The sequence below is a fragment of the Ochotona princeps genome, chromosome 22 (genome assembly GCF_030435755.1).
Source record: "Ochotona princeps isolate mOchPri1 chromosome 22, mOchPri1.hap1, whole genome shotgun sequence".
NCBI lineage: Eukaryota > Metazoa > Chordata > Mammalia > Lagomorpha > Ochotonidae > Ochotona > Ochotona princeps.
In genome coordinates this window covers 12,386,914-12,412,732 of record NC_080853.1, presented here as the reverse complement: position 1 = coordinate 12,412,732, position 25,819 = coordinate 12,386,914, and the positions used below count along the sequence as shown (strand labels likewise).

Below are 25,819 nucleotides of genomic sequence, written 5' to 3'. Positions count from 1 at the left end.
ATATCAGAATGAGTGAGAACTTTACCCAAGATCGCAGAGTTAGTTCATTTGAGAGGCCTGGGCCCAAGGGACTCAACAAAGACTGAATTCATATCTTTAGTCTATCAGCCCCTGACTCTTAAACAGTGAGAACCAGCCCAGGCCTCAACATCACACACTGAGACATCATGAGGCAGACATGGTTTAACCTATCTACAAAAATGAGTTCTTGTAAAGAGAGGGAAGGGGCTGTGGTGTGTCCCAGGTGGGCAGAGAAGAAGAGTCTAATTGGGTGATGTTGAGTGATGCTTTTAACCTAGACCCTTGATTTCTTTACCAGCTCTCCAAATTATTGACAGTAGCCAAGATTGCTGTAATTGGCTATCACAGCAGTAGAAAACTAACACAGCACATGAAGTACAAATGTATATGTGCCTCATTGAGTCTCAAAATACACGACACAAAGATCAAACAGATTAGAGGGGAAAAGCTCACAGCAACTGGAGGAGTTTTAAATGCCTCTTACTCTGACAAAAACCTGATACAGACGGAAGATTCAATGCTACTATCACTACAGACAGTAACATGAGCACCTCACCGAGACATCTGCACTCCTGCATCCATTATGAATGTGTTCATAATGGCTAAGATATGAAATCACCCCAATCTTCATCAGCAGATGACTAAAGAGGATGTCACATACACAATGAGACAGCATTCAGCCTTAGAGAGGGAGAAATCCTGCCAGTTGCAAAAAAAAAAAAAAAAAAAAAAATGGGATTCACTTGGAGGTCGTGACAAACGCCGCACGGTTTCACTTCCTGAAGTTGACTCTCAGACGCAGAGTAGAGTTCAAACCACTTCATTCAAACCACTCATTGTTGGGACCAAGAGTGACTCACCAAGAGCCGTGTGCTGTGGTCACTGCCTCCTGTTATTAAAGGTGTGGGTACAGTAGGAAAGCACTCATGATTCAAACTCCTGCTCCGCCTTCCCTCACCTCCTAGCAGTGTGATCCTGGATATGTAACCTAACTGAAGAGACTCAGCTTGCTCATCTGGAAATGGGTAGTAATGGCACTGACCACCTTAGTAGATTGTGGTATTAGATAAGCTGGCATGAGGTGAGTGAGAACTCCTCGGTTACAGTAAACCCTCTTGTCTGGCTGCGTCTTTGTCATCCTTGAGGGCAGTGCATGTCGTCGTTGGCTGCTGTTTGAGGTTAGTCCCTTCTGTAGGAGTCTGTGGAATATTAAGACATCCCCTTTCCTACTTTGTTGCTTTAATCCCAGAATCTTCTCCCTCTGATCTCTCTTACCCTCAGCAGCAGATAATAAACCATCCCCAGGCTCAGTTCTAAACTGGTCATCTCTCTGAGCGAAAACCTGCAATAGCTTCCTTTTGCCTACAGGATATAGTTTGACTAAGTTCGACCATTGGAACCATTAGGGATTGAGCACCAAGCTCATTTCTCTCCCACCTCATTTCAAAGTCCCTGATTCCTTCAAAGGAAAGAGCCCTACGTCTCTCCAGCAGCGGCACACGCCTTGGCTTGTGCTGTTCTTGCTAACCAGAGACTCCTTTGCCTGTGCTTTGATTCTGAATCCTACCTATGCATCCAGCTTGGGTTCACATCATGGGTTCACAGCACATCCTGCCTTCCTGATGAAAGAAGTACTATTTTTCACACCTCTGCATCCCTGTAGCATTTTATGCAAAGTTGTGACACTTGCCACTTTCTAGTTTACCCTGGAGTTATTGACATGCACAGCTTATCTCTCTTCTAAGGTTTAAGCATAGAGGCCATGGCATTTTAAGTTCTATGGTTCACATAGCATCCAGCATAGAGTAGGCAGTTTTACATTTTTGTTGCATAAATGCATGTACATTCAAGCGAGTGAACAAATGAATACAGTGAATGAACAAATATGCAAATTAATACCTGGAGTGAGTCGGTAAGATGAGCAGTTGTCCTGGGATTTCACAGATCAAGTTACTGTAGCTGACCTGTGGCTTCAGATGCATTATTGTTTTGCTCTAGGCTGATTGCGCAAATCGGGGAGAGAAGCTACAGTGCTCCAGATATGCCCTGCAAAGGCCAGTTCCCAGGGCACAGGATGGGGAACAGCCATAAATCTGCCTTGCCAACCCCAGATATTGGCTGCACAGCCCCATCCCCATCCAGACACTCACATCAATGTAGTTGGCGTTGATGTAGTCAGAGTGTGGGTCTCCATCCAGCACCAGCAGCCTCACCCGGGAATGGTCATCTGCAGAGAGAGCAGAAAACGGGATGGTTGATGAGAGGCCTTGGGGTGAGGACCCAGCAGTATTTGCCTTTGGAGCTGCCATGATTAACTACTGCATGCCCAGTGTCGCACTACTCAATGTAGCCTTTAGCATCTTTGTCCCCCTCCCGCAGCACGCATGAGCAAACACACACCACACACTCACACACTCACACGTACTTTCCATTCCTAGATAAGGAAGTTAAAACTACAGGTTACCAATCTTACAAAGAACCTGTGACCTGTGATCGCCCCTTTTAAAATTTTTTTTTCTTCCAATTCCTCTTCTGATTCTGCCATTCCCCAAATGGGTAAGTCACCCTGCTTCTTTGTCAAGATTTGTTTATTCACTTTAGGGGGGCTGGTACTGTGTCATAACAGGAAAAGCTACAATCACCTTGGGGTTTGAGTCCCAGCTACTCCACTTCCCATCCGGCTCCCTGTTGAGGCACCAGGAAGGAAATGGAGGATACCTCAAACACTTGGACCCCTGTACTCACACAGGAGACCCAGTGAAAGCTGCTGGCTGCTAGCTTTTACCCAGCCAGGTCTAGCCATCGAGGCCCGTGGTTGGGAGATCCTCCTCTCTGCGACTTTGTCTTTCAAATAAGTGAAATAAATCTTTAAAAAGATTTGTTTATTCTATTGAAAGACAGAATGATGGAGGGGCAGGGAAGAGAAGGAGCGGGGGGAACCTTTCACCCTCTGCTCTGGTTTACTCCCTGTGGGCTACAACAGCTGGAGCTGGGTCAGGCTGGAACCAGGGGCCCAGAATTCCATCCAAGTCTTCCCTGTTGTTGGCAAAGTCACAAGTACTTAGGTCACGTTCTGCAGTTCTCCCTGGGCATTAACAGGAAGCCGTATCAGAAGCAGGGGAGCTGGGACTAGAACTGGCAGTAGGATGATAAGATGGAAGCATCTGATACTGTAGCGCAACCTACTGTGTCACCGTTACCACCCCTCGCTTCACCTGCCTCTTTACCTCTGGAAATTTCATCATTAAATGGGGGCAGAAGAGCTGACATTCAGTGTAGAGATTAACATGCCACTAGAATGCCAATGTCCCCTACTGAAGTCCTTGGGTTCAAGTCCCACACTTGCTCTTCATCTGGTTTCATTCCGGTGTGTATCCTGGAGAATGGCAGGTGGTCCTGCTACTTATCTGGGAAACCTGGATTGGATTCCCAGCTCCTGGCTTCAGCCTGGCACAACCTGGCTTATTTAGAATAATGAAGAATGAGTTGTTTCTGTATCTTTCTGTCTCTCTGCTTTGTAAACAAAACAAGTAAACAGATAAATACAATGGGGATAGTAATACCTGCTCCATTGTCAGACAGACCATATTAAACTACTTAGAATGTAAGAGTGTTGAATGTAAATTAATATGCTCCACTTTAATGCTTGCTTACAAAGGCAAGTCTATCTATTTTCCACATGTACACAAATTGCTTTTCTTTTGCCTCTTGGAGTATTGTTGCAGATAGATTGCCAGTCACATATTGTTATCAATACTGACATTAATGTGAGGCTAACTCATTATAAAAGAGGTCATCAATAACTAACAGCCGGGTTGCAGGCGACACCCTTTCAAACACAATCTAAGCATACCCAAGACTTGCAGGCCTTACTCAACGGCACGCTCACTTCAAATGAACCAAATTAAAACATTTTTAAAAAGCTAGTATAGCGGAACAATCGGGATAATCCCTCACAATTAATTAGAATGAGCTCTGACAAGCTAATAGCCACACGTTAATGGAACACGCTGAAGGGGAGGGGGAGGAGGATGTCACTGGAGAGTTGCTGCATTCACCGGCCAGTCGGCCTCACTCTGGAGCAAATGTGGCATTCCCAGGGATGAAGGAAGTCGGGTCAGGTTACCTTGTTAGACTGATACACATTCTGTGGTTTACAAAGTCCATTTATTGCTACTAACTGAACGGCCCTTGAGAATAGGGACATGATCTTCCCTGATCCCTGATCCATTTCCTATCCCTACAAAGGGACTCAGCCAGCATTTGGTGAAGGCATCAATGAGCAACCTCACTGGATTCTCACCGGGATCCCGTGAGGCGGCATAGGGGAAAGGGGGAGCCCCAGACACACATGAGGGACCTGATGCTCCCGTGGATATGGGAGGGTGGAGAGCGGAAGTGTGATCTCTTAACTCTGAGTTCAGTCAGTCCTGACTCCAAAGGCGACCTAGGAAGGGGATTGGGCACCACCTCAAATACATCCAGCAGAGGAAATTAGTGCCAGAGAAGTGGTTGCCAGGGTGATGGAGGGTATGAGAAGCCAGGCAGAGAAGAGGGACGTAACCCAGAGATCCTCGACAACAGGCAGACATTAGATGGGGGGATAGAGCAGGTGGGCTTAGCGGTGCTCAGGAGCCGGGACTAGCTAGTGGCAACCAGGGCCACAGGGCGCCTCTGTTGCTGCTAAAGAAGGTGCCTGTGATGGGGGTGAAGGACGAGGAACACCCTGGCAGCTCTACTCCTCTCCAAGCTCCCTCCAGTGCCTGTCATTGACTAAACTCGGCCAGAAGCCACATGACAGGAGAGCCTGGGAAATGCAGCCAGCAAGAGGCAGCTCACAGAGAGCAGGAGGTAAGAAATGGGTCCTGACATGGACAAAGTGTAATTAATTGTCTTGTATCAACTAATTAGTCCATCTGAAGATTATCCATTGAGCACCTGCTAGGAGGCAGGCACTATGCTGGACTGTGTACTGAACAAATGCCACTTTGGTTACTCATCAAGGGGCTGGGTTTCTTTGGACACAGTTGCAGGGAATAAGTATAATTACAGGGACTTTAAATAATTGCTTTTGTTTAGGTTGGAGAAAGTGGGGTGAAGTAGAAAAAGCGCTTCAAGTTCAGCCTCGCTGAGCAGGTACCAGAGACTGACTCTATATGACTTCTCTGAATTATTCCCCAAATGAGCTCTATAAGCTATTCAGAACAATACAAGCATGATGTGGTCTTATGAGTCTTCCCATTTCACAAAGATACTGGGGCGCTGAGTGGTTGAGCATCTTTCCTGCGTATGTAGCCTGTAAGTGACAGCTAAGGCTTCCTCTCGCTGTTCCCTCTGGTCTGGTGCCCTCACGCTGCTTGCACAATGCATCATGGGCATCAGGAAACCTACAGTCCTGTAGGTGCCTCTTGCTGCTGTTTGTGCAAACAGCTGCTCACCAATTCCTGCAGAATTCTAGCCCCAGTGAGGGGGCCCCTTCTGGAGGGTAACCCACACATCAAGCTGGGAATCAGACAACATCATATCTGCGTTCAGAGCATCAAGCCTTCTTAGCAGCAGCTACAGAACTGTAAGCCTTAAAATAGTAAAAAAAAAAATGCATATTATATTTTCAGTCAATAGTCTCACTAATGACTTATTGATTAAAAAAAAATCTTCCTTATTTATTGAGTTATGCCTGCCCCTGGGATCCATAGCACTGGAAACAGAGATTCTGATTCAATATCTTAAAAGAGAATTTTTTAAACATATAATTGTAAAATCTGAGAGAAAATATGATTATAAACCAAGAAAAGCAAACTTATCTCCTTGTAAATATTCCTAATGATGGAAAATGCCTCCAGCCACCAGATGACAGTATTTTCAAGTATTTCCTTTTCGTTCATTAACAACAAATTTCATGAACGCCTGGTACAGACCAGGCAAGTTGAGGGGCTAAGGAAGTGTTATCGAAGAGAGTGCTTAGAGAAGGGGGACTAGGTGATTACACAAGGAAGTGGAACAAAGTCTAGAAAGTGGGTGACGGATAGCATTGGGCAGCCATTCATGTGGAGTGGACTGAGGAATTAAAAAGTGAGTTAGTCTTAAAGCAATGAAGAGAAGGAGTCTTATGTGTACCAGAACAGCAGGAAGGGCACAGAGGGGCACCGGCATGGGGTAGAGGAAGCTCCCCAGGCCCTATTCTGTGCCAAGGGCATCCAAGGGCAGCCCCTCTTTCGGGGATTGTGGAAGGGTCTTCTATTTGGAAGAGGCTCACGTTTATCCCCTAATCTATGGCAAAGAGAACCTTCACATTGCAATGTGAGGTAAACTACTGTTGGATTGGATCTGGGTTCAAATATGAACTCCAGCATGTAAAAAATCAATTGGCCTTTCTTATCTTTGATTTTCTTAGGAAAACACAGCTAATACTACATAACTCTCAGAACACTAGGGGGCTTAAATGAGAACATGGAGGTGTGAGAAGTGCTAGGCCAGACAAGCCACAGACGGCAAGAAAATAACTTGTCAGATGCATATGTTGGGAAGGATTTATCCAAAATCGCAAAGAGCTCTTACAACTCAACAATAAGAAAACAGATAGTGCGGTGTTTGAAAGCTGCAGAGATGAGCAGAAACATCATTAAAGAGGATATATAGACGTCAAGTCAGCATATAAAGAGATGTTTCACATGGATTTACAAATTAAAACAACAAGATACCACTATATAGATACTACATAATGCTTTGGAGGATATGAAGGAACAGAACTTCCACTCACTGCTGACAGGAATACAAAACAGCAAAGATACATTGGAAAACAGTTGAGGAGTTTCTGACAACACTAGACATACTCTTTAGCACAGTGATCTATATTCATAACCTTGACTATTTACCCCAGCCAGTGAAAACTTATATCAACACACCACAACCTGCACACGGCTGTTTACAGCAGCTTTGCTCATAATTGCAAAAAGTTGGAAGCATTCGAAATGTACTTCAGTAGGCAAATGGCAAACAAATTATGGTCTTTCAGGAGGCTTGCAAGGAACAAAATCCATGGAAAGAAACTTAAATACATGTTGCTGCATGAAAGAAGCCAATCTGAAAAAGCTATGTACTACGTGATTGCAACTGCATGGCACTCTGGAAAAAGGCAAAACTACCTGGACAGTAAAAAGAAGCTGTGACTCCAGAAGTTGGAGGGTGAGAAAGATGAACAGGTGGGGCACAGGTGTTTTTGTCTATTTTTGGTTTTGATGTTGTTGGTTTTTTTGGCGGGGGGGACAGTGAAAAGATTCTGTATTATACAATGGACTCATGTCCTTGTGCCTCTGTCAAATCCTAAAGATACGGGCAGCATGAAAAAACAAACCCAGTGTAAAATATGCACTTTTGCTAATGATCATGACTTAATACTGGCTCATCAATTTTTACAAATATACCACATGAATGCAAGATGCTAATAATGGCAGAAATAGTGGGTAGGTAAGGGTGAGAATACAGAGGGATTCCTTTTCCTTTTTCTGTAAATCTAAAACTGCTCTAGAAAAAACAAAGTGCCAGGACAATATATAGCAGGCACTTAATTAATGGTGATCTGGGACTAGATGTGAGGTAGGCAGGGAGCAAATCACACTTAGAAATGCATGCTCTCCATTTACCCTTCTGCAGCAAATACAGACCCAGCTAGCGCCAGAGCAAATACAGACCCAGCTAGCGCCAGAGGCCAACTGCTGGTGCCTGTTTCCTAAGGGGAGATTCAGCCACAGGTCCATCAGGAAGGACCTGCAAGGCACAGTAGCGTCCCCATGATTTATTTACTCCTTCTGGGAGACGCTAATATTATTCTAAGTCTCTTTCTCCTTCTAACTTCATGTAATTAGACAGATAAAAAATTGTGTTTACCCACATGTACACACAGAGAGATGGGAAGGCAGGCACTGTGAAGGAGGAGTTTTTACAAGGTAATTTACAAGCAGGCCCTAATGTTCATTATGCTCTATTTACATTTTGCCAGCGTGAAAAGCAGCTAATTTGGTGGTGCTCCTTTGATATTCAAGTCAAGCGGAGGAGCCAAGAGCCACAAGGAGGAGAAGCAGACTTCCGCCATGGTGAGGTAAGAGGAAGGTGCGAGAACCTGGGTCCGCTCCTGTCTTGTGGGAGACACACAAGAGCCAGCTTGTGCAGCTAGGGAGAGAACCGGGGACAGGAGGTAGAGGGGAGAAAAATACTGAAAGCTAAGGAGACACAACACTGACCACCATCCTAGGGAAGCAGCAACTGTTGTGTTTGGAACCGATCTGCTCCTCCTTGCTTTAGGACACTGGTTGGTGGTGTGTTGCCAAGTGTTTCCCCAACAGTTCTCTCTGGGCATAAGAAGGTCCTGGCTGGCAATATCTGATGATTTCCATGGTGTCCATATCCCCACCACAACCAATTTCAAGCTGTTAGCAAGACATTAACCAGCTCACAAAATTCTGGAAAATTTAACAATCCACTTCTGTCGGCTGGCACCAGGCAGCTACAGTACACCATAGACAGATAACAAAGCTTACCTCTCCCCACAATGTCCTGTAGGACGTGATGGTGTAAACTCGCATCACTCTGCAGCCTGCTGTCCTCTGCCCTGTGCTGCTCTCATACAGTGGCCTTGTTTCAGCTGCTCACATGTACCATGCATACTCTGACCACAGAGCTCTCGCATGTGCAAAGGAATAACCCCTTGAGGGCTTGCAGAATGCTTGGATCCTGCACTCAACTTCTTCCTCCCAACCAGAGTTTATCCCTCAACATGCCTGCAGATTCTGCATGTCCTCCACCAAGACTGGCATTCAAGTCCTTCCTTCACAGGGCAAAGGTGGGGATCTGGGATGGGATCTGAATACAGACCTGAGGCCTGCTATCACCTTACCATATCACATGTGTAATTAGCCACCCTTCTTCTAAGTTGTGATTTACAAAACTGTAAGCAAAAATCATCTTCCTGTACGAAAGCACCTGGTATGTTGTCTGACAAATATGCAAATTCAATTATATTATTATTCTGAGCTAGTGGTACTCCAAATGTGGTCCCTGGACCAGGCAGATCAGCATCACCGGGAACTTGTTGTTAGAAATGCAAATTCTTGCTAAATCAGAAACGGGGGAGGATGGCAGCAATGTGTTTTAACGAGGCCTGCAGGTGGCTCTTATGCACATATAGGTAGGAGAGTTCAGTCATTTCACATAGAGGTGCTTTGGCTGTTCATTTCCATCTGTCTGAGGAAACATCACAGCATCCTACTGGAATTCAGAAACAAGAGACCCACTTTGTGCCAGGGGGCAAGGTACAGGAATGTGCCTGTGTGGAGATAGTAAGATGTTCCAGGTACTATTCTGCACATTGTAAGGATGCTATGTGTTTCTCAATCGAGTGAGTTAAGAATCATTACCCCACTTAACAGACAAGACACTCAAGACTCCAAGAAAGTTACTAACTCAGGCGAAGCTATAAGGTTGAGAGCTGCTTTGTAGAGTGGTATGATTCTCACCCCTCCTAGAGCCCCATGATGCACTGTCTCCACATCCCTTCTATGCCAGGCCTCTCTGGCCTTCCATTCTCACCAACACATCCTTAACACTTCAAATGGTTCCCCTTCCAGTGTGGTCCCACACCCACTGAAGAGGAGAGGGTTCCATTTCTGTTTTGCATAGTTGCTACTCTCAAAATAAACCCCAACTCCTCCACCCTGCCTCCGTCATCTGAGGTAACCCAATAAATCAGTCATCTCAAATCACATCCACTTAAACATGGGCCATATCAAAGAGGTGGGCTGATGGGGAGGATAGCATTTGGATACCTGATGTTCTTCCTTCCTGTCTTGTGGGCAACTGAAGAGGGTAAATAAGAGGTGCAATTTTTCAGAGAAGAGAGATTTGGCTCATTACAATGAATTGTGGAGCTGAAAAACCATTTCCTAGAAGTATTGGAAATGTTAATGCCATCATCTTGCATGAGTTGATAGGGAAGAGGCAGATAATTCCTCCAAGACTGCCCGGGTATCTCATTGAGCCTAAAGGTCTGCACACTCAATCATGATTGAATTACCATTATCCAGAGAGAGATGGAGGTTTGGGCATGACACAGGGACAGCCCAGCATCCTAAGCATCTCCTTTTTCTGCTACACTCGTGTGGGCTGACACTGGGCAGCTTTCACCTGCAGGGTGCGGGGAGGGGCTGCTCTAAAACATGAAACCTTTGGAGAAAGGTTAATGGGGAAAATCAATACTCCTTCTGAAGGAAGGGAGGAAGGTTTCTTACTTGGATGCCCTTGAGAGAAGGATCTGACCCAGGCCCGAGTTGACGAAGGTGATTCCAGGACGGGAGTGGGAAGTGAGATGGAGACAGGAAAGAAGTCAATAAGAGTGTGACATCCAACAAATCACCACTGAGGACGACTGGAGATGGATCCTGCTGGGAGAAGCTATCTAATGTGACCCTCCACGCTATCCTAACAGAAGGAGGATCTGAGGAACATCTGTACCCACTCCCACCAGTCATTGATGTGGGCAGCCCCAGGGAACATTTAATTTCCTGGCACTCTGGTCTGTCCCAAATGTAGGCAGAGAAGGTGCTAGTGATTGGACCACATCCAAAGGCAAAGAAACAGAGCTGATGGCGGTGGAGATGGAGGTCAGCACGCATGGAAGTGGTGAGTGTTGGGGGACATGGCAGGGCACCGGTAATTTCAGCACCTGTTTAGAATCTGAGCTCCTCTCTGTAAGTGGAGATCTCTCTTGGCACACCATGCCCCACCTCCTAGCAGTCTCTGATGAGCCCATCTGTTCTGAGGTTGAGCCCTTGGCAGCACTTCGCTCCCCACCAGAACATGGATGTGACTTGTAGAGCGGACTTCTTGGTAAGAAGCACCTGGCCTCCTGGCAGGCAAGACTCGCTGTGTGTGTTTGTGCAGGGCATTCTTCACCTCTGGACTATTTCTCCTTGACTGTGCATTCAAGGAAGCCAGACTAATGTTTACCGAGATCTGCCAAGGGATTACACCAAATTCAGATTCAACATTTACTCATTGTGTTCTGGTTTCCCTGCAGTGAGGCTGACCTAGAATCACCAAACAGATGAGAAACTAAGGAAGGAAGCCTCCCTGAAGGCCACACACAAGGTGCAAAGTAGAACTGGGAATAGGAAGCAGGCATGCCTGATCTCATGTGAAAGACTCTAGTATTTCTGAGCCAGGAGCTGGCCCTTCTTGGACATCCTTATCCCACTCTCTCTACCCAGCTCACAGCTTCTGGAGGATGAGCTCAGTGGGCAAGACCAGAGTTTTTCAGATTTACATGTCTATTTGCATCACCTGGAAGACTTTCAGTCTAGTGGCGAACACCACAGATCCCACAGATGTCTTAGACGCTGCATGAAGAAGAGTTCGAGGCACCAACAGAGGAAGGGTGGCGAGGCAGAGATGCAGCTTGCCTGATCTGGCTCTACGCAGAAGCTAAAATACTATACTGTTGCACAGAGGCATACAGGTATTACATGTGAAACAATAGGTAAGCAAGGCAAAAATTAATATTCTAAGCATGAAACTTAAAGAAGTACAGGTCTCTTAGTCAGGGCCAAGTGGCTGCAATGCCACAAGCCTCTGGCTCCCTCTGTCCCTCCTGAATTCTAAGGACCTATGGGTAGCATCTAGCCCCAGCATTTCAGACCAGTCCTTGTAGTCTCTCTATACCTCTCTATCACAGCTTCATAAGGAACCTTGTGGTTAATTCTCCTAACAGAGGGTCCCATCTGTTTCCTGCTGGGATCCCCAGGGATCCCACCAGGAAGCCCCTTTTGTAAAATTTGCAACCCCTCAGTCACTTCTCAGCTTATGTTCTTCCTGTCAATCCAGGAGACACCCCTAGGAACTCCCACCCGGGGAATGTTTCGGGCATCTTCAAGTTTCTCCTTGCCAACAACCTCTGCCCCAGAGCTACCTGACAGCAAAGGGCTCTTTGTTCTGATTTCCCCATTCATTTCCTTCCCTTTCACTTCCTTCCCATTTCCACTCCCTGGAAACCCCACTGTTTCTATTACTAGACTCTAAATAGAATCATTTGGAAGAAAGGAGTTATTGCACCATGGTTTCTCTTTCAGTGTTTCAGTTGTAGGCAGTGCCCTCCCTCCTACTCTTCCCCCTTTAATCTTTTCTGTTCTCCCTGGCCTGGGCCTTTGTCCTTTGCTCCAGCCTCTCTACGCTCTGGGTTCCTTAAGATGCTAATCACACTCGCTTTCCTTCTTGTGCCAAGAATATTTCTATTTATCAAGGCCCCGGCAGGCCTTGCCCTTGGGAGGGACACACACAAGGGCAAGAACACTTTCCATTCCTCGGACTGTTCGTGTTTTCCCTTTCCCATTTCAACTGTAAGATTTCTCCTCCATGTTTTTGGTTTCCCTTTTATGTCTTACGTAACTCTCTGAATATACTGGTTGCCTCAGCACTGTCTCCTCTTGGTACCCAGCAGCTCCAATTTGTTGCTGGATTATTGATCCTTAAATCAGAGAGGAGACTCAGATTTATTTAACCTCATGCAAGTAATATCCTTAAGGTGCCTGAATGTTTCCTGTCCCCATTTGGGTTTACCAACAAGTGAATGTAAGATGAGGATGTTAGGATACGTAAATGGAGGGTGAGAAAGGAACACTGGGAGCAAAGGGGGTTGCAAGAAGGAAAGAAAAGGCAGCCAAACAAGAGAGCTTTCAAGTCTGTTACCACTGTGGGCAACCACAGCTTGATCCCTGCAGGCACTCTGGAAGGGTTTGTAGAACGTGTGTTTCAGCAGAAAGGACAGAGAACTGGCTAGTTCCTGGTTGAGGCTTCTTTTGAAGAATCAATGCTCCAGCATTTGCACAGAGCGTCCTTTCCAGCTTTGGACAAGGTCCTCAGACAGAGATGCGGGGGAGCTCTTTGACAACAGGGCCAAGATTGTCTTGTGCTTCGTTTCCTCACACCTGGCATAGGGTTGGTGCCTGGTAAACAGGAACTGACTGCGAGGAAGACCCTGCAAGTCAAGAGAAGAGGGGTCTGTCCCCTCTACTTACCAAGTAAGCTAAAAACCATCCTAAGAGGATCGATGGACAAAGGATAAATGACATTGACCCCAGAAGTGGTGAAATGGCGATATTCCAGTACAGGGGTAGATGCCGAGCATGAATCAGAGCAGGGAGATGGGATCCAGGGAGCAAAGAAGGAGGGGAACAATTTCTCTCCTCTGGGAGCTGCTCTTGCGAGGTTGGGTTGAAAGGGAGGTGGGACAGATTGGACCAGTCTACTATACTTACTGGCAAGCACAGGAACCAAGGGCAAGGGGTAGGCCTGGTGAATGTTATTATGGGTCACTCTGAATAGGCTACAGCTCCCTCTGGTTTGTATGAAGGCCAAGTGTGTGGTGGGCAGGATCGGGCTGGACTCCTACGCCCATTGGTTTGAGTAGAAGACAGGGCTGGACACAGAACTGACCCAGCAATTGCAGCTACCATTGTGTGCATATGCTGATTTGGGTTATGGACTGTGCTGGACCCTGTATTGGCAAACACACACAAGAATCAGGTCTGGGATCACCTCAGATGAGGTTTCTTTGGCAATTCCCGCCCCCCCTCCCCAATGAACCGCAGGACTCAGAACTCCAACCATGGAGAGAACTGCAGGTTCCATGGTCTGATTGTGCAGCGCCTGTGTCAAAGCAGCACCTCTTCAATGGCTTAGATGGAGCAGTGGACAGCATATCCAGGTGCACATGGAGGACATGGCAGTATATTGGAGCCTGCAGAGGACACCTGGTACCACAACAGAGGATGGAGGATAGAACAAATTAACTAACTAACCCAGCCAAGTGTTGGCAGTGAATACCTGGGCAAATGGAGACTCTCAGGTGGACTATGTCAGCCAGTGGGTTCTGGAGAGATTTCATTGTGATTATACTGGCAGGATCAACAGAAATTCAGAACTGTTGAACTATTGAGACCACTTGAGCAGGACCCTCGGAGCATGCCCCACACTGGGGACCTTGGGATGGCTGGGAGGCTGGGTGTGGCTTCTACCCTAATTTTCCCCTTCCTCCAGATACAGGAAGGAAAAAAGAGAATGTGGAAACAATGGTTTCACCGACTTTCCTTTAGCCCTTGACCCTTTGCACCCTAATCAACTATGTAAAAATCATCAAAAAATAAAATTTAAAAATGGCTCCTTAACAGGTGGCAGGATCCCAAGCACTTATCATATTCTGCTGTTTTCCTAGGCGGATTAGTACAGATCGTCTTGGAAGTGGGATACCTAGAATTGGAACCCACGCTTACATATGACGCTGGTGTTGGAAGTCATGACTTAATCTGCTGCACTTACAATGCCAGCTCCTGTATTTTGACCAGATTCAAAGGATCAGAAGAAATTTTTTTAAGAAATGATGAACAAGTACATATCTGAAGACTGTGTGAACCTGAGCAGGGCATGAAGGTCGGGGTGGGGCAGGGAGAGCACTTCGATAGAGCAGAATGTTCAAAAGTCCTGGGGCATGGAAAGGCATGGAACATTTAAACATGGCTTAACAAAGGAGGCTGTGATGGAGATGGCATCACATGAGAGAAAACTGGAAAACAGCTGATAATATTTGAATAAGTGGATCATGAGAGTGAAGGGAAGTCATTTGAAGGGTTTTTAGCAGGAAAATGACATCAGCTACTTTGAGCATTACTGAGAGTCTTCTGGTTGTTGTCAAGGACCAGACTGCCAGGGGTCTAACTGGCTGTGGCAGGTTCCATGCGCCAGCTGGTGATGACTGGGGCAAGCATGCGTTGTGGGGGGTGGGTTGGGGCAGAGATGCGCGAGCACTTCCAGTACTTCATGGAAAATGTTATTATGAAAACCCTCACACTGCTTTCAAAATAAGCTTTCATTCCACTTTCCATCAACTTCTGGAAGCCCCTTACTGCTTGCCTTCTGACCCTTGGACCCCATAGGCACTGAGTTGGAATATGGGTCCTACTGGATGCCCTTGTCTACCAAGAAAGAACCCAGGATGCCTCCACTTTTTTTCTTTCACCGTGGTCTTTCTTGTTTTTTCTTAACTGTTTGACACCCCTAGGAGGAAGACCTTTGTCAAACCCATTTTATAAAGGATTGCAGTGATTCCTGAAGATTGTATAACTTGCACTTTAGTGGATGCTATCTGGTGTCACAAGCTTGTCAGGGAATAGAAATGGTGGAAGAGTTAGGGCAAGCGGCCAGCTGTGACCCATGGGGTCAGGGCCAGGGTTCTGCAGGGGCCAGGGACGACAATTCCCAGTGGTTAGAGAGGAAACCTATTCAAGATTACAAGTCCTAATACATGTTGGCTGAGTATTTGAATAGTTCTTTCCAACACTTGCAAAAAATCCTGCTGTCTGCATTACAGTCTTTCAAGAGACAAATTATAAATGTTTTCTGATTAGTTCTACCATTCATAGCCCATTCCTAAATCAGCACAGGAAACAGCTAAGCTAAAACTTCTGCCTCTTTATTCCTTCACAATCTGCCTGTACATTACTCTGTCTTTATCAAAGTTTTTCCTGGGCAGTGTCTAGACAAAGAAAACAAATGCAAAAACAGTGAACTGTGCTAGAAGTAATTCTTTGGCATTCAGGATCCTTTTCTTTCCCCCTCTGGCTGAGCTGGGTTACCCTAGGACTTGAGACTAAGCAACACTCCCCACTCCGCTGATGAGAAGTCAAAGGGTCCAGGTTGGCCACACTGAATCAGACAAGGGCTGCTAGAGTCTCCTCTTCTAGTCAGAATATGTGTTTGGCATTTGGGATGAGATAACTCTGTCCCTTTTGTATTTGTATTTCTCAGAATTTTGCATAGAATGATATTTGGCAGTGACCATACTTGTGTGTTTCCAATACATGTATCATTTCCTCTTCTCCCATTACTGAACCCCTGGCAGAAGTCACCCACAAGGACTATCCTCGCCTTTGTTCAGACCTCATAGCTGCAGTAGTCTCCTGGGGGTGCTCTGCCTTCATCCTATCCTGCCTGAATCCTCCTTCCTCATCTGCTAGCACAGTCATTTTCTGAAACAGACACCAAACTACACTTTTCTTTGCTACCAACCTGCCTTATTCTATGTCCCCACATAGGTGGAATAATATATCCATACCTGCTCTCCAATGATCCTGAAAAAGAAACCTACGGTTAAAAAAACTGCTGCCAGATACGACGACAAGTATTTCATGTGCCTTTACAATCATCCTATCTGTACTATCTTCATCTATTCACAGGTAAGGAAATGGAAGCTTGGGGGAGATAGGAAACCCAGGGCCTTGCAGCTGGCACAGAAACCTAGCAGTCAGACGCCAGACGTAATATTAGGTATTACTGACTCCATCAAGTCATTCACTGATGTGCCTATAGGGAAGTGAATCTCATTTTTGAACAAAAAAGTAATGTCCTAGCTTTCTACACAAACACCCTGTCCTCTTGCAGGCCCAGAACCTTCAATGGTGCACTGAGCCAGGCCGTGAGTACAGGTCTTCACTGTTAAGCCTATACTAGCAACAGGGTTAGGGAGAAAGTGTCTTTCCCGAATCTGGGCTTTGGTGTGATCCTCCATCGCGTCAACCCTTGAACTGGCCATTTCCCAAAACACCAGGCCCCTTCTGAGCATCAGCCCTTGCTGGGAACACTGCCCTGGATGAACACTTTCTCTTGCCCGCAAGGGCAGTGCCTTGCTCTCCACCCCTGCAGGGCCCCGGGTTTCCAAGCTGCTGCCATGGCAGTCCTTTGAACTGTAGGAGCTTCAGAAAATACAGGGCTCATACATCTGCCCAGTAGTGGGACCTTCTCAATGGCAACCCATTATTTCAACTTTCTCCTGCACTTGAAAGACTGTTGGACAGGCAATGCCAGGCAAGGCCCATCCATCAAAGGCTATCTTCTAATATGCGTCTTGGATCACCCCTGCCTGGTCCCATCCCTCCTTGCTCCCTCCAAGTGAAATCAGCCATGCTTTGACATCAAGGCCAAGTATGAGAAGACTGCTAGAATAAAGTTCCTGGTTTGGCATGTGGACTCAATACTAAAATCATCAACGGTTATTTGATAATAATTCTAAATGAAGAACAGTTTCTCTTCCTCTATAATCCCCAAACTTGCTGCTGGGGACTTTCCAGGGGGCACTTACAGGATATGATGTTCCCGTATCGATTCTTATTGCGGTTTTCATCCTCCTTGGCTGTATCCCATGAAGCTGTCTGGCCCTCGGGTAAGGCCTAAAAAGAAACAGTAGTTAGATTTGCCTGAGATAGGAGCTTTGTCCAAGGCAGCTGAACCAACAGGAGATGGGACCCACTGTGACAGATCAGGCATCATGCGGCCGGGGCTTGGGGAGAACACAGACTTGGTTCTTCTACCAACTTTCTTGCTCACTCATTGACTGACATGTTATTGATGTTTTCTGCAAGTCAGTCATGAGTTCATGGTCCCATTCAGTAAGGGAGCCATTTTTTTTACTCCTTCATTCACTGATTCATCATCTACTTACAAAATCCCTCATATTGCAGGGTACCTTTCTAGGAAAATAGAGGTATGTAGAAGGAGAGAAGTCCTTGAATAATCAATGGACTAGGAGATGTAACAACTAAACAAGAAAACATATTATTTTAGATGATGAAAACTGATAGGAGAGAAATAAAGGATAAGAGGATAGTGTAAGAAATGAGAATGAATCCAGTTAACAGAGGGAGAGAGGGCCTCTAAGGGAGTGGAAAGAGCTTCAGAAGATCTCCAGGAGCAGAAAGGACAGGCTGTGTTTGGAATACTGCCCCCTTCTTGCCTCTTCTAGAACAAGCCGAGTGTCCTGCTCTAGCCCTTGAATCACCCCTGAGATGGCTTTTGCCTCATTCTGCAAAACTCACTGTCAGCCATGCAAGAGAAAGAGCTTCACTCCCCTTCATCTACAGCCTTGCTATCACCATCTGTTCCTCACTAGGTTCATCCTAAGCAAGGATGATTCTATAACCGGATTGGTCAGAAGTTGAGGCACTTCACAGGCCATGTTTTCTGGCACACATAACTACCAACTGTGAAAAACAGAGTGCCCACGCACACAGTCACCTTCCTTGCTTTGGGTGGGCTTTCTATGGCAGTGGTTGGCAAGCTCTTTCCAAATCTCAGTGGCATCTATTCATTCTCAGATTACTACTGGGGAGTGAGAGCAGTCAGAGACAAAAGGCAAACCAAAGGGCATGGCCATCCTCCAATAAATCTTTATTAACAAAACAGCATTGGGCTGGATTTCGCTTGCAGTTCTGGCTTTCAGACCTTTATCCTAAAAGCATGACCATGGTTCCCAAATACAGATGGGTTCCCTTTCTGCTACCTGTGCATTCCAGATTTACTGGAGGGCATAGGTCAGGAGTCCTTGCTTGGGCTTCCTGCAGCAAGTCATGTTTTCCAACTTAGCTTTTCCCAGACTTTAAATGGGGATACTAATAATTAAACTATTAGTGTACCTGCCCCCTTTTTTTCTTCTTTGTGTTTCAGTAGCTTTAGATGAGCACCTGGAAGAACAGGCAGATCAGGCATTAAGCTCTGGCACTAATTTCTGCCTTCAGAAATTGGTGTGACATCGCTTCCCGGCCTTTTGGCTAAGATCAAGTGTAGAAACTGGTGTGACAATCGAATGAAGGAGACAGTCCCAGGCTCACTTTACAAAATGTGGGGCTCATCTCTCCTTTTTGTCCCCTTCCTGCTTCTCCTTGTGTTCTGGTTCGCTCTTTTAGAAACATCACTACTCTATATGCATCTTTGCACCAGCTCAAGCCACCTCTGTGTTGCAAATACTTATTGTCTCTATACACAGCTTAGAAGTGAGATCCCAGCCTGTGGCTGTCCTCCCATTCGGATCAGATAACTCAAGCTCCCACAGGTTAGTTTTTCAGATACACTCTCTGTGTGTCATGAGAAGGTTACTAGTCATCATGTTGACACTGCATTTCTTCATCTTCAAGGTGAATTGAGGGGGTAGTTGTTCTATGCTGAAACTCTTTGACAAAAGTCAAACAACTGTTTGTTCAACTCTTTCCCCCAGATTACTGCAAAGTCAAAAACAGAACAGTCAATGCTTTTATGTTATTTGTTGTAAACATGAAGCTGGATATCTGCTACGTACAATTGTGCCACAGTGTGGGTAATCGTTAGCTTGCAACATCTTTGGGATTGCTGACAATGATGACCTGGGGAAACTTCAGAATTCCAAGGAATGTGAAGGCCCTCCTCCAGATCGGTACACAGGCCTTGGTACGGAAAGCTGCCTGGGTAATTCTTGCTTTATTCACTTGGAGGAACACTCTCCCATCGTCTGCTCCCTGGCCTCTTTCAGTTTTGGCTTTGTTCCCTCCAATCTCCTTTCCAATGTCATCACAGAGATCTTTCGAAAACGTGAGCAGGACCAAGTCATTGCCCTTCCCACTGTTTCCAGGATGAAGTCTACTCTTTATGACATGGTTCTGTATGACTCTACCGTACATGGCCCTCCAACTTCACTTTTTGACCTTATCCTGACAAGCCATTGCGAAGGTATTTCAAAGTTCTGAGACTTTATATATGCTATTCCCTTGGCCTGAAATTCTCTTTGCTCTGAGTCTGCCTAGTGAACTCCTATTGTCCTTGAAACCCTGTTCACACATCTTGTTGGTGAAACCTCGATTCACCCTCCCCCATCCTGCTGAAGCCCAAATTACAGTCACTTCTGTGATGGCATCATCTCAAAATGTGTCTGTTGGGTTCTCAGTTTCCTCCCTGGAAATGGCAGGATCACATTGGTGACTGTGTCTCCTGAGCCAAGTGTTGGCCCTGGACGTATTGTGGGCCTCCTCTGGAATGAATGTTCAGGGGCCTTCAGAAGGTGAATGCTGGGATCTCACAGGCGTACGTTACCTTTCCTGCCATCTAGCTGATAAACCGAGTCATGGCATCTATCACTTGGTCACTCTCAGTGACAGGCAGTTCACAACCTCACAAAATGTCCTGCCTCTGTTTCGGAAGACTCACTAGTTTCCTCTTGATTCTGCCTTGCTCTGTTTTGGTCTTTTCCTCCTTCCAGAGGTCCCACAGACACACTTACATCCTCTGGATTGGATACTTTCTGCAGATATTTGGTCAAAGTCCTTCCTGTCAACAACTCCCAGATTCCTTAACCGTTACAGTTCCCAGGACTCCCATAAGGCTATGCCCTTTAGGACACCAGTTTCCCAAACTTAAGCCTAGCAAAACAGTGGTGAGGAGTGAGTGGCAATTCTCTGTGGGAAACCACCACGAAACTCTCCACCAAGTGGAGGCAGGTGGAGCGGGAGTAGGCTTGGGGGCTCTGCTGATGTTGACAAAGGCAGCAAAGGCAATATCCAACACAGCCGCTCCACAGGGAGTGTAATGACCCCCTAATCGGCAGACTTTGATCAAACATCCATTCCCCTTTTTAGGGAGCTGCAATCTAATAGGGAATAATCTCTTCAAGGAAAAAAAAATGAGAGGGGGTAAAAGTATGAAAGGAAAACTCATCTCCATCTTCAAAGCGAGCAAGCAGAGGGGCATTATTTTTACATTAGCGGCTAGTTACAGTAGATTGACCAGGGAATGGTGGCAGTCATTAGGAGCTAATCACATTTTTTTGAAAACAAAATTGCCATATCATTATACTCATCTATTATCAATCTACTTTCCTTTTCTCATTCTCCTCTCCTTAGAGTACTGCGCTTTAGTTGTGCCTTCCTCTCTGAGTTAGACCTTTTCCTCTACTTTTCTACAGTGTTGCTTCTCCATGCAATTATCTTTTGTTTCTGATCCGAAGGATGTGATTGGGGATTTCCTTGTCCCTGAAGAACTGAGCTCTGGGATTTATAGAAAGATTTGGAAGGATAGGTCGAGGAAAGTGTTGCCTCGTGATACAGATGAAAAGGTGAGGTCCAGAGACAGGAGATGACTTTCTCAAGACACAGATTGAACAAGTCTGTTCTCCCTTCCTTCTTTCTCTCCACATGGCTATGTGCGCTGCATCTTGGAGGCAACAACAATGATAATGGAACAGACCTCATCTCACTCATGATTTTACTTGTGGGGAGGGACAGACCACAAGCAAACTCATAGATAATTGGATATATCACGGAATGGAAGGCAATGACTAGGTTGCTGGGGTTGGTAGATATTAGAGGCCAAAAGACGGCTTAGATTGGGGCAAGACACCTCTAAAAGATGACATCTGAGAAGGAGAAAGCAGCCCTATTTTTGGAGAGCTGGCCTGGCACTTATGGTTGTGCCCTCAGATTCCCTTGTTGGATGTGAACAATAGCACAGAACACTCACTCCAACAAGGCTGTTCTGAGATCATGGTAGAACTAGGCAGTAAAGAAATCATATCTGCATACAGACAACAATGTCAGATCGAAGCTAAGGAAGTGGCCAAAGGTTCTTTTATTTCATGAGTGATGACTGCTTCTTTGTGTGTTACAATCTAGCCTCTATTTAGTTTTTCCTTATTAGATTAAGATTCATTATCTATACCAATTTCTAGTAGTGTCCTATCTATAATAAGGCCTTGTTTCCTTAAACCATCTGCCAACTCACCTAACATATCGCAGACTCTGAGTCCACTGTAAGTTCTTCTTCTCGAGATGTCTCACAGTATACAATGTACTGTATTTATTCCTCTTACTACTATAAGCAGCAAACCCAATGTGTTCAATTCTGGGGCTGTTCCAACTAGTCTCAGGTTAACCCAAATGAGCTAAAAACTAAGCAATGATCAGGTACCAGCCATGCTAAGTTCTGGGGAAAGAATGGTCTATGCTGAGGGAGTGGAAAGTGCACAATTGCTACGATGGAATGAGCTTCTAGAGTTCCAGAACTTGAAGGAAGGCTCTCCAGAGCCGACAGAATAAGATGAGACTGACACAGGATGAGGATTGGGGGCTGACAGGGACATTCAATCACAGTACAGGATAGGAATTTTATTCTAAATCAATGGGAAATTTTGGACATTACTTACGAGGTGGGAGCTGAGACAGTGTCAGCCCAAGTGGCTAGGAACACTTGGCACTGGAAACCCCTTTATCCTTGGCGCTGCATCTCAAATATTAGCATCTGGTGTCTGCTTTAGACCAACTCTCTCTGGTTAAAGCTTACTTTCCCAGCTACAGAGCTGAGGCCCCCTGGAACTCTGGAAAACTCAGATGGCGTGACCATTAGGCACAGGTGTTGTGTTCCCTGCTGTGCTGTTTCAGTCCCTGAAACTGCAACCAGCCTTGGCGTCCCCACTTACTACTCTGCTCCCTGCAGGACTGAGCATTAGGTCCCATGCCTACTGAGTTGCTTTCTTTTTCTACCTGCTAGCACCTGCTAAGAGGGCTATTCCTCAAGAATTCCATAAGTGTTTGGATACTCTTCTTTAGAGCTATGCGTTTTTGAGTAATGCCCCGAACAGTGAGATGTCAGAACATGACACTCCTCGGAACAGCCATGGCAGTCACTTCATTGACCTGTTCACCTCCCCATCTTCTGCAGATTGTCAGCTCTGATACTCCCATTCACGCTCCTTGGCTTGACTGTATCCCTGGAGATAATTGGATCTGATATGCCCTGGGGTGCAGCACAACCAGGCCCAGGGACTGCTGATCAGGCAGTTCCTGCTGGATGCTTGAGGGCAGAGCTGAAGGCTTGCCTCCTGCCAGCATCAGTCCAGCCCATTAGGGTGTTCCCATGACCTTGCCTACCACTAGTATAGGGAAAATTCTGGAGAGTCCTCACTAAGGAGGGGCCATCTTACTCAGATTTTTTTACTCATTTATGCTGTGAAGAAACACATCTTGCACATGAAGTCAATGGAGAAATTGTGGATATTCCTTTGTAGGTGGGATCTGAGACGCTGGCAGCGTCATGATGAGTGGCTGAGAATACCTGTTGCTGGAAATCTCCTTGAGGCAGGCCTTTGCAAAAGGTAGTGCTTGAATATTATCTTTTTTTTAACTGCAAATCTTTTTAGTACTGCAAGTTTCAATTTCTCTGAAAATTAAGTCAATAATACCTCAAGTTAAGGTAAAGCATTTTACTACACAGGAAACAGGGTGGGTCTTTTTTGGCTCATAGAACTCTAAACGTAGCTTGCTCATGTTCATGTTTACATAACTCCATGCATCTGTTAGAACTTACAATGTGAATTCTATTCCATGGAAGTTGTAAACGTAAAATTTAAAAATGAAAAAAAATTCACTCTACAGAGTTTGTGACAATGAGTGATTTTCTGACATAATGTCTGTTACACTTGACTCAATGTGGGACACACAGTAGGTACTCAGCAACCCTCTCCAGTTTATTTTAAGCCTTCAATATTCAGGCTTCTTGGCCTACTACTGAAATTCACTTTCTGGCCCCACTTTATCAGAAGCGTCTAGGCTGACTTGTTTTTGTCAGAAGGGAAGCAACAGGAAACTTCCTGCAACATCCATTCTTTTTTGTCTTGGACCTACAGATATAGGACAATCAGTAAACTGAGTTTATTCTGGGAAAACTAGGACAAAATGGTCATTCTAGGTATCCCGGTAAAACGTAGTATTTAGAGAATGGCAATGAGTTTCATGATCTGATGGGAGCCTCAAGTGTGCTCTTAATTTCATTAGAGAGTGTATTTAATACCCACATTTACTGGAACCTAAGGCTCACAGGTAAATAAATGAGAGGCTATGGTGTAATGCTATATAGGCTGTACACAATACAAGACCAGTTCATTGAAGGAAACACCTTGCATAAGGCAGACACTTCCACATACCATGACTTTTTTTCTGGAAGGTGACAGTGAACTCTTGCTATTTCACTCTAAGGTGTTGTATGAGTTAGCTGTGGCCTTGGCAGAGACCACATTTTCCACACCTGCCACCTTCTGTGTTGAAAAGCACATGCCTCAGGGATTACAAATGTGGGCATAGAAGGCAGGAAAGGATGACTGACGACGGCTACTCAGAGCGGCATCAGGAGAGCAAATATTATTGCATACCACGTCACTAAATAGACGGTAATTTATGAGCTCTGCTGGGGAAACTGAGCAGAGAATCAGATTGCAGCAAGATGGGGCATTTGTCTGTGACAGAAGCTTTGAGCAAGGAAGAACAGTTGAGTTCACGCCTGTGCAGTGGCACAAAGCATCCTGTTTAACAGGCGTAATGCAAAGCTACAAAGCCTCTTTCCAATGACAAGTTTGAGGCCAGTGGTTCTCAAACACTGAGGAGCCATACAGGCACCCTGTGGAATTTGGGAAAAATCCCTTGGGCCTGGCGGAGGTGGCCTAGCGGCTAAAGTCCTCGCCTCGAAAGCCCCGGGATCCCATATGGGCGCCGGTTCTAATCCCGGCAGCTCCGCTTCCCATCCAGCTCCCTGCTTGTGGCCTGGGAAAGCAGGAGAGGATGGCCCAAAGCTTTGGGACACTGCACCCGTGTGGGAGACCCGGAGGAGGTTCCTGGTTCCTGGCTTCGGATCGGCGCGCACCGGCCCATTGCGGCTCACTTGGGGAGTGAATCATCGGACGGAGGATCTTCCTCTCTGTCTCTCCTCCTCTGTGTATATCTGACTTTGTAATAAAAATAAATCTAAACAAAAAAAAAAGAAACACTTCCTTTTTTACTTTTTTTCCCGGGTAGAACTATTCTTCAATGTATAAAGTTCTTCAGCAGCAGTGTATAACGCAGGAAAGTCCAGTCCTGTACTTTCATACTACTTCCTCATGCTTCAGGCCAGAGAAGAGAGAAGCTGTCCTGGCTATCCAGACATCCACAGCCTCCTGGAGGTCACTCCTGCGAGCGTGTCCCCATTTCCCTCGAGCTCTGAGCTGATGATCTTGGGGATCCCCGTGCCCCACTCCCAGCTACAGACATTCAGTTCCTCCAGCTGTCTACCCACTGTCTCAATCATCACACATGTGTTTGAGAGGTCCAACACTTGTCTGCAGCTGGAGTCCCAGGTGGACTACTGGACGCCTTGGCCATCACCTTGTGACTTCACCTCAGTTGTGACTACTTATCTCCCTGACCAGTTCCATGTTTATTTCCCTTTTCATAGGCAGTCTTATTTGTTTCCTTTCTAAAAGTTGGCTGTAACTAGGTACTTCTTTTATGCTTCCAACCTTTGCATATAACGCTTTACATTCAACTATCTGCTACTCTATTTTTCGTGTTATTTTTAACTCAAGGTCTCCTTTTTGGGAGGCTTCTGATGGATCTGTGTGACAAAAATAAAAAGCAAAAACAGACAATGACAACAGTCAGGTACCTTTGCCCTGAACTGTCCTTACTCAGATCCTCAGAGTGTTTTAACTAGAATCCTGTTACAGCATTCTATGGATTGGCAAGATCATGGGCTCCCTTCAAACAGGATCTTTATTTAGCTTTCTATCCCCAGTGCCTAAAACCAAGCAAGGCACACAGTGGGTCCTCAGTGTTTCTGGTCAGCTGAACGCTCGTGTGATAGAAGCATTTGTAATCAGGCCTCAGGGATCCATGCTAACTAAGTAATCTAACATTTCCTAGAAAGTGAAACTGAGCCCACAAGGAGGGTTGCCTTGGCAAAGACACCCACATTCCCAGGAGCAGATTCAGGAACGGGCATTGATTCTTGTAGGAGCAGCTCCAACTGACCCCACCATTCTGGACTCAGTGCCGCCTTGAAGGTCTTGAATGCCTGTTCACCCAGTACTGACTTCAATCTCCAGGTCTCAGTCCCCTAGAATACCAGGCTACCTTGTACTACCGTAAACCTCCCA

At 45.8% G+C, this 25,819-nt stretch overlaps 1 protein-coding gene across 1 annotated transcript in view; it reads right to left on the bottom strand.

The window, feature by feature from the left end:
• The window catches only part of PTPRT (protein tyrosine phosphatase receptor type T), a 937,772-nt gene that overhangs the window by 39,528 nt on the left and 872,425 nt on the right, over positions 1 to 25,819 (bottom strand). The window contains exons 19-20 of the mRNA XM_058679424.1: positions 17,201 to 17,288; positions 2,172 to 2,248 (exon numbers count right to left, since the gene is read on the bottom strand). Coding sequence (XP_058535407.1) covers positions 2,172 to 2,248; positions 17,201 to 17,288 — 165 coding nt within the window. The remainder of the gene's footprint in view (positions 1 to 2,171; positions 2,249 to 17,200; positions 17,289 to 25,819) is intronic.